Raw genomic sequence first — 9,783 nt, 5'->3', positions numbered from 1 at the left:
ATAAAAGCAGGTTACTTCTCTAGCACTAGAGAAGGCTGGAGGATCAGGGAAGCAAACTTTTACTGGCTTGGGATCAGTACCTTTGCCTTAAAGCTTAAGTGCAGCTTGGGAGAGTGAAAGAGACTGAGAGAGACTCATGTACCTCCCCAGGATTTATAACACAGTCCATATGGAAATTGTTCAAAAACTAGTGAGATCATCATCAGATGGTGGAAATGTTTATGGAAACATATTTTAAGCTTGGGTGAAGTCTTACACAATGAACAGTAGTTTTCTCCTAAGTGTCAACCATTCTGGAGAATGGGTTCCTGCATAGACAAGTCCTTGACTCAGTTCTGTGTAGCTACTTCTTTTCTAGACAGCCATTACTCAGCATTCCTCAATATCCTTTTCCATGCTCCATCAGCGCCTGAGGCAGAAAATTCCAATAGCACTTCCAATAAAGTAATAAAGAAAATAATTGGCTTTTATTGATATGCCAAAATCTGTTGGCTGAGGTGGTGAGCTCTGCCTCTCCTTGCCTAATGCTGGTGTTGCCCGTCTTCTCCTCACAATAATTAGATTCATTACTGTGCCACACTTTCCTAATAGGAAATACAGAAAAAGAAAACATCACTGCTTGCTAAGCTCAAGATGGGGCAGCACAAATTGCTGCATATGCTACAGCAGGTAACCATCATCACAGGATCAGGATGTGCTGCAACGCTTCTAGAACCTGTGAATATTCCGATCTTCCTCGGGATACATAAATTGGATGTTTTCTTTTCATGTTGTGATTTATGTGCATTTCAGGCACTAGTTGCTTCCATGCCAGTCTTTTTTACTCTGGAATTAGCATAAATTCATACTTTGCAATCCTCATTCATGATGTTTTGAAAGAACTTTCCTAATGGATTGATACTCTAAAGACCAGGACATGAGAGACAAGAGTGCAGGGACATAGGGAAGAAGAATGTGTAATTATTTCAGTCACGTAAAGCTTTACTTAGCTTTAGTTACAGTAAGGTTATGACTGTGACTAAAAAGTAGGTTTGCGGAGGTATTCAAAAGCAAAAAGGTGGCATCAGTCCCTCCTACCCTTGAGAACAGAATGTGACATTAAAGGGGCAATTAAAATAGGCTATATAATTTGTTCCTAACTGGTAGAGTGGGCAGTGAAGTAGCAGTACCACCCCCTTCATAGCCCGTGATCTTAACCCATCTCAAAAAGCATATGGATACTCTAGAGCTGGAAAAAGGGCAGCAAAGAGAAAAGAAAATGATCACAGGTAGTATCAGATCATCTTATTTAAGATGAAAGGTTAAAATGTTTGGTGTGGCTTTATTTTAGTGCAGAAAAAATGGTGACAAAAAGGAGACATGGCAGCAGTTTGTCAAATTGGAGACTGTGTGGAGATAGTAGCTAGAGATAAGTCTCACTCATAATATGCTAACTCAGGATCATCCAGTGAAATTGATAAGGAGATTCCAGACAAGCAAGAACAAACACTTCACACAACATATAATTAATTTATGGAATTCACTGTCACAAGATACAGTGATCACCAATAGCACAGACTTTAAAAAAGGGTTAGAGAAATTCAGGGTAGACTGGTCTGAAAACAGTGATCTAGTTCAAAGCCAATATGCTTCTACAAGTTTTTCAGGGAAAAAAATGAAAGAGGCTCTTGTCTTCAAGCCTTCATCAATTTCCCAAAGGCTTCAGGTTGGAAACAAGATGCTGGACTGTCTAGATCATTGATTTGATCCAGCAGGGCTCTTCTGAGATTCTTATCAGTGATGGCAAGTATGGGGAAACTCTGGCACACAGGCTGCATACAGCCTATAGAAGTTCAGTATCCAGCTTACTAGCTTCTTCCCTAGGCTATACTGCCTCTCTTAAAGCAGGCAAACAACTTTATGTCCCCTCTCATCTGATCTGCATGATTTGTTGAGAAGAAGGAGCTGGGAAGGTTTATGTATTTGAATGATGCGTGTAAATGTTGTATGTATCTATATGATTGGTGTGAATAATATGTGTATCTCAATGCGAAGATGTGTTAATGGGAGGCAGCTATGCTCCCAAGCTGTCATGTGGCTCCCATGATGTGTGCTAGGTTGCAGTGCAGCCTTCTGGCCCCAGAACGTTTATCCCTAATCCCACTGTTATGCTCAGCAAGCAGCAATAAAAGGGTTAGAATCAGCAAGCAAGAAGCTTCCAATTAATGCAGGAAGGCAGTTTGCATCAGAAGGATCTTGGCCATAGCGAAGGCCACGGCTGGATGATATAATGCCATATGGAACGTCCCTTTTCATTCTACTTCTGGATGACCAATCTAGGAGCAAATTGGGAAGGACACATGGGAGCAACACTGTGTCACAGGAAAATAATGAGAAATAGCCCCAAACGTGATTGACAGTAAGAAGTAGTTTACAATGCCATGTAGCCTTTTAATTACATTAAAGATATCCTAATTAATGATATAAGAGTATCCTAATTAGGCAACATACACTTAAGAACAACAATAGGGCAATAGTGAATACAGCTGTTGTGTTAACACAGATTCAATGAACAATTGTTCCATCTCTGGCCATGTTTATAGAATGGAGTGATCTGACTCCTTGTCATAAATCTGACTGAGATCATGCAGTATCCCTAAGCCTACAAGGCTATAATACAGATCACTGCTGGGCCTGATAGTACATTTAGTAAGACTTACTTTTCTTTTGCAGGAGATTCTGTCTGGCTCTAATGAAAGCTAGAATGTCAGCATCAATTTGATGGTCTCCTGTGAATGGGATGGATGAACTTGCAACTGGAGAAATCCTGCAATAGCCAAGTAAAGTAAAGCTTTCAGGTAAGAAATCCATAGCTCCAATTCACATTCCTTTTTTGGGAGATAACTGTATATTTAGCTTCCCAACTCCAGGATATAGGCCTCATCAAAATCTACACAATGACCAGGGTTGCATGACCCTAAGGGGGGTGGCTTAGTGTGTCTTATGAACCCCCCCCCCCACTTTGGTGGTTTATAATCTGCCCTGAAGAGGCATATAAACCACCCTAAGTAGACTTGGATTATAGTAGAGTTTAGCTTCACTCCCATGATTTAGCATATTGTCTGCACTCAGATGACACCCTAACCATGGTGAGCCAGAAAGTCTACAAAGACCCTTGCCCAGAGCAGCAAAAAGGGGTTGCCACTCTGGCCAATGAGCTCTAGCTAATGAAATTTGGCAGAGTGGCCAAATAGTACTTTGGATGATGGGGAAGAATGGGATTGCATGCAAGCAGTTCTTCCTGGCATCAGCAGAAGTGCAGGGGAAACTGCAGGCTCAACTGCATGCAGCCTACCTCAAACCCCATTTGGGGCCTGGAGAGGAAGCATATCATGGGGGATCCAGCTGCTGCCACTGTAGCAGCAGCAGCAGCAGCAGCAGCAGCAAGGAATAAGCCAGAGTGGTTTAGCATGATCCACCCCATTTCCGTCTTCCTTAATGGGGAAAGGGGAGGATGGGCTGAGGGGTGTTTCTTGCTTTTCTATTGCCCCGTGGAACCAGTGCTCAAATGAGTGCCAGTTCTGCTGGGTGAAGAGCAGCACAAGCCACCCAGCAATAGCCTTGGAAGGCTAGCTCCAGGTGGCTTGTGCGCCCTCCTTGTCCGGACTGCAAGTGCCTCCTCTCCCCCATGCCAGCCAGTGTGATTTCCTTTTCGAGATTTCAAGGTTACTGCCAAATCCAATGTGAACAACAGCCAAAGAATAGCAAGGGAAGATGCAAGAAGCCAGCACATTAGAGAGAATGGATGTCTCCCGAAGGACCCCATCACCTTCATGTGATGGTCTATCTCCACAGCTTCACATAATGGGTGAAAAGACTGAAGGGGGAACCAGTGTATGTTCAGTTACTCATGTGTGTTTCACAATGTGTGTTCAGAGTTCTCACTGGCTCCTCCATGCCATGTGGGGTTCCAATTGCACAGGGTTTATGATAATGAATGAATACGGCTTCCACCCCTTTCAGATCTTCCTTCTGTCAGATGCCCAATGCTGGAGGTGGGGCTGCTCCCTTCTGCATGTGTCATTCGAATGCAGAGAACCTAACTGCAGAAGGGGGCTATGCTGTATTTGCAGGATTCTTGGAACAACTTGCAATTGCTGCCTACCTTGCTTTTGATGTTGAGTTCCCGAGTGTGCCAACACTATTATTTGTGGGAACCTCTTCATTGAAGCTGGCTCTGCTGTTATTTGGAACCCTGAGGAGAGAAAGAATATCTGAGACCGCTACAACAATGCTGTACATCATGGGTGACTTTTTACCCACAAAAGTGAATTAAAGAATGAAATATTTATCTAATTCAAGCAGTATATACAGAATATGATCACTAGTCATTCTTTTAAGACATAAAAGACCATTAGGTTAAAAGAATGTCCTTATCAGATACATTTCACTTTATCTAATTTTTGCTCTCTCTCTTGTCTCTTCTTTCTCCATCTCAATGTCTCTTTATCTTTCACTCTCCCTTTCATCTTCTCTTAACAAAATATGGCTGGTACAGCAGCCAAATGAAAACCAATGGATTAGGAAAACAACACACAGCACTATGTTCATAGCAGACTATCATGTGTACACACACTTGGAAGGGTTGTAGTAGTATTGCTTCTTTAATGCTGTTCCTAAACAGCTGCAGCGTTGCCTTTGCTCGAGACATATTTGGATAATAGATATTTCAGTGGGTGCAGTGCCTATTTATCAATCTATCAATGTGGTGCACTTGTTAAGAGTGTGGGACTGGGACTCAGGCAACCTGGGTTCCAGTCCCCGCTCAGCCATGGAGCCAACTGGGTGATTTTGGGCCAGTCACAGACTCTCAGCCCAACCTACGTCACATGGTTGTCACTGTGAGGATAAGACTGGGAGGAGGATTGCGTAAGCCGCCTTGAATTCCTTGGAAGGGAAAAAGGTGCAATATAAACATAATATAAATAAAGCATGTGGTTATTAAGCAGTAAGTTTTACAGTATGGGCATTCCTTGATATTATCATGTAACCAAACTGCTAGAGTAGGTGCAGACAACCTAATTTCTGTCATCTGTTGGGGACTGCATGCGGGCAGCAGGCAGGCCAAAGCCGGGGCTGGGCAGGGCCTGAACCGCAAGTGGGTGAGTTACCTGTCTTCCCTGAGTCCCACTCTTTTTTATCCCTCTTATTGGCATCTCTTTTTTTTCCTTTCAGTCCAGTGGCCTCCCAGGGAAAGGAAGGGTTGTTCTTGGACGGAATGTACCCAGAGGGTTTTTGCAATTAGGCTGAGGACCGCATGTATCCCCTCATCCAGAGACTGCCCACTTCTGCCCTTGGTAATGTATGCATTAAGAGATAATTTGTCTGCATGAGAATTTGTACTTCTTTAACTTATTTTTTTAAAAATACAGTAATTATGAGCCTAATCCACGTGGGTTTACTATGAGCATAGCTACTAACCATGCCCAACTTCTATTCAAATTCATGAGCAAATAAGACAGAGAAAACTTAAATTCTTTTATTTTGATACCTAAATTCGTATCAATCAGTCCCGGCACTTTCCATCAAGATTGCCAGTCATACAGTAAGGAATGTTTTAGAGTTGAAGATTTAGCTCCTTTAACTCTGTAATGACATTTGAATGCCACCCTGATCCAACAAAAGAGATTTATATGCACAAGTCCATATAACTATAATGTGCAGGATCAGCAGTACAGATCCAATAAAGCATTGAAATGCATATGGGAGTGTGGGATGCCATTTATTTTCATTGGCTTGCTTTCAGTGGGGCACATGTTTTATGTGAATATGACAGTTCATTCCCATCAGCATTCAACAAGTAATATGTACATAGGTTCTAAACATTGGACTACTAGACCAAAGATGGATTCAGACAAGTGTCCTTTGTGTCAGTACCCTTAATAATGAATAATCAGATAGATCATCATTATTACATTGCATTTATACCTTGCCTTGTTTCCTCTTGCAAGGAACCCAAGATGACTTATTCTCACAACAGTCCTGTGAGGTAGGTGAGGCTGAGTGACTGACTGGCCCAAAGTCACCCAGTGAGCTTCATGGCTAAGTGTGGACTAAAACCTGGACTTCCCCAGTCCAACACTCTAACCACCATACCACATGGTCTCTTAATGTAAGAATGGAAAAACTGTAACCTTTGGATGTTGTACTACAACACTTTCATTCCTGATCATTGCCTATGCTGGCTAGAGCTGATAGTCGCTGCAGTCTAACAGCATCTAGAGGACCACAGATTCCTATCTCTACCATAACAGCATGTCCAAAGAATCTGTATAGTGAATAATTAACATTAGGTCTTGCAGTTTCCTTGAAGGACTTTATATAACCAAAGTAGTCAAATAATTCCATTCAGGTGGGCCTTCTGCAGAAAATGTATTTGTCTCCTGAAAGACGACTTTCTAATACCCTTTACAGGAGTGCTATGGTTGACTGTAATTCCTTACCGTCTGGATATGCCGTGTCATTATTTCAAGCATTAACTTGAAATCTGAATGTATCTTGAGGCAAGAGTCAACCACTAGATGGCAAGCTTGGGGTGTTCTTATTTTTTCTGGGCTTACGTGGAGTCCACCCACTCTGACTTCCCAACTGATACCTCTAGCAAAACACATTTGAAGAGGAAATGGAAAATAGAATTTCTTAATAATGTCACAACAGCCAAGAAAGCATCTCTTTTTGGCTGTAAGACAGGGTCAAAGACTTTTGACTCCTCCATGGCAAAGGGCTTCCTGTCCAAGCAGCTGAGAAAGCAGGAATAAACCCATGTTCCTTAACCATGTATTGCCCATGAGTCAATTAATTGTGTATGGGGCATGTTTCATCAGTAGTCTACAAAATGTCTTTAAACCAGCAACACCTGTAAGATTTGAAGGAAAAAACCAGGTCTGTGATTTCATGGGAGTCCTCTACCAAAGAGATGCAGCCATTCTTAGCCTCTTGCCTTGTGTCATCTTTTTGTATATGAAATGATGAAAAAACTGCATGACAACAGTGAAAGTGGGGAGGGAAAGTAAAGTAAAGTAAAGTAAAGTAAAGTAAAGTAAGCTGTGTCCCTTCAACTATTAAGAGGTTTACTGGTATGTGGTAGGCAAATAGCACACTGCATGGACAAGAAGTTTTTGATCATTGTGGCAGGAAAAAAAAAAAACATGTGCTGATAGTAGCAGTTGGAAGGAAGTGAAAGACACTTTGCCTGACATTGCTAAGGAAAATACAAAGTACAATAGATAAATATAAGTGATTATTATTGTAATATACACATTTACTTTTTATTTTTTAAATTTAAAAAAATCTTTGCATTCAAATAGTACAAGTGCCTTTATCAGAAACATTTAATTGAAAGTTGTTTTTCTACTTTGATGAAGAAATAATTGACTCATTTCTCAAATATGAATATTTATACTCTACCTATCAAATGTAAGTATGTCATTTTCATAAACTGCCCTAGTTATCAACCATCCTTCAACCTGTCAGTCATGGACGTGAGTATAAGCAGAGTGAAACAGAAAGGTTCAACAATGGAAAGGATAAAACACTGACCAGGGTACAGGTGCTCTATTCCCATAATGTCACAGTCTGTCACAGCTGCTGGTCATAAGAAAATCCCACCCAGGTAAATTTGCAAAGCAAAGCAAACCAAGCAAAGCAGGCGAAATGTATTGAATGCAACAAAAAGATGCAAGGTGTGGTAGCAAGAATGAAACAACAGGGTAAACAATATTCTACTTCATTCAAAATGAATATAATTTTGAGGTCTTATTTCCCTACCATAATTCTATGGTCAATGCTTAGGAAATATATGAAGAAGTATCCATGGGAAATATAAGTAAGCCTATAAATATATTTCATGTGCCCTTATTTCCTGCTGATTTATATCATTAATTTAAATAGCTTTCATTTAAACAAAACCATATTGGGAAAAAGAAATACTACATGGAAATACATCTATAAAGAGTGTTCTAGCATGAAAATTACACAAAGATTCTGATCTTTTACATATAAATTGATGTGTATGTGATATATGACAGCTGATGGCCTGACCAAAATGGTGTCTTTGTGTGTGTGTGTAGGGCGGGGGGAACGGGACAGGACGGGGACGTAATCCTACACACACATACCTAGAAGTAAATTCTATTGAAAACATTAAGACTTACATCTGAATAAGCATGCCTAGGACTGAGCTCATCAAGGATTTCATTATTTTAAACATTTGTATCCTCTTTTCTGCCCAAAGATGGCTTCCAAAAGAGCCCAGGCTTTTTCATATCATACTTTTATGGAATCTGGTTGCTGAAATGGACTGCCTGAGAAAGCAGATATATATTTGCATTTTTGAAAAGGTTCATCAAAGAGGATGACTGTGTGGGTAAAGATGATGTTTTAATCAACTGAGTGACAGTAATGTAATATTCCCTTTCCTTCTTTAATTACAGAAAAAACATACAATCTTATTGTGAAAAGCAACTGCAAAAGTTTAATTGAAAAGACCAGCTTTTTATTACTATTATTATTATTATTATTATTATTATTATTATTATTATTATTACATTTCTATGCCGCCCCTTGCCGAAGCCTCAGGGCGGCTTACAACACAATAAAATACATTGAAATACAATAGAACATAATAAATTACCATTAAATACAAAAATACAAAAAATACACTGAGTTACAAACATAATAATATAAAATTAAAATTATCAGTATAAAATAAGTAAATAAATAATATAGGAGGAGAAAAGAGAAGGAAGAAGAAGTTGCCCTGGCCAGATCATATGTTTTAACAATTAAAATGATGTTTAAATAAAAAGGTCTTTACCTGGCGCCGAAAAACCAGTAACGACAGTGCCAGGCGGACCTCTTTGGGGAGTGAATTCCATAGGTTGGGCACCACCGCAGAGAAAGCCCTCCTCTGAGTACTTACTCTCCTAATTTCTTTCATGGAGGGTTCCCGGAGAAGGGACTCTCCCGCAGACCTCAAAGGGCAGTCGGGCATATACGGACGTAAGCGCTTGTTCAGGTAGCCAGGACCCAAGCCATTTAGGGCTTTATAGGTCATAATCAACACCTTGAATTGGGCCCGGGCTTCAATGGGAAGCCAGTGAAGCTGACGGAGGACTGGAGTCATGTGAGCATAATGCCCCGTCCCCGTCAGCAACCTGGCAGCTCTATTTTGCACCAATTGCAGTATTCGGACCGTCTTCAGGGGAAGCCCCACGTAAAGCGCGTTACAGAAGTCTAGGCGGGAAGTCACCAGAGTGTGTGTCACCGTCGCCAGGCAGTCGTACTCCAGGTAGGGGCGCAGCTGATTAATCAGCCGAAGCTGAAGGAAGGCGCTTCTCGCCACCGCTGTCACCTGAGCTTCCAAAGAAAGCTCCGGGTCGAGGAGTACTCCTAAGCTGCGGACCTTATCCCTAAGAGGGAGTGTTGCACCATTCAGGACCAGGTCAAATCCACCCTCTCCGAAGCCTGATCCGCCAACCAACAGGACCTCCGTCTTGTCTGGGTTGAGTTTCAGTTTATTGGCCCTCATCCATTCCATTACCTCGGCCAAGCACCGGTTCAGCACAGCCACTGCCTCACCTGGATTAGTGGAAAACGAGAGGTAAAGCTGGGTATCATCAGCGTACTGATGATTCCGCAGCCCACACCTCCTGATGACCTCTCCCAGTGGTTTCATGTAGATGTTAAATAGCAGAGGGGATAGAATGGAGCCCTGTGGTACTCCATGGCATAGCTGCCATGACG

General features: G+C 41.5%; 1 protein-coding gene across 1 annotated transcript in view; it reads right to left on the bottom strand.

Moving 5' to 3' along the window:
* Positions 1 to 2,685: 2,685 nt before the first annotated feature.
* KIF6 (kinesin family member 6) overlaps positions 2,686 to 9,783 on the bottom strand; it is a 203,013-nt gene continuing 195,915 nt past the window's right edge. Inside the window, exons 20-21 of the mRNA XM_044450400.1 lie at positions 4,145 to 4,234; positions 2,686 to 2,806 (exon numbers count right to left, since the gene is read on the bottom strand). Coding sequence (XP_044306335.1) covers positions 2,686 to 2,806; positions 4,145 to 4,234 — 211 coding nt within the window. The remainder of the gene's footprint in view (positions 2,807 to 4,144; positions 4,235 to 9,783) is intronic.

This window comes from Varanus komodoensis, unplaced genomic scaffold, assembly GCF_004798865.1.
Source record: "Varanus komodoensis strain SLA01 unplaced genomic scaffold, ASM479886v1 scaffold1, whole genome shotgun sequence".
Classification (NCBI taxonomy): Eukaryota; Metazoa; Chordata; class Lepidosauria; order Squamata; family Varanidae; genus Varanus; species Varanus komodoensis.
Note: the sequence above shows the minus strand (reverse complement) of the source record. Positions and strands in the feature narration are given on the sequence as shown.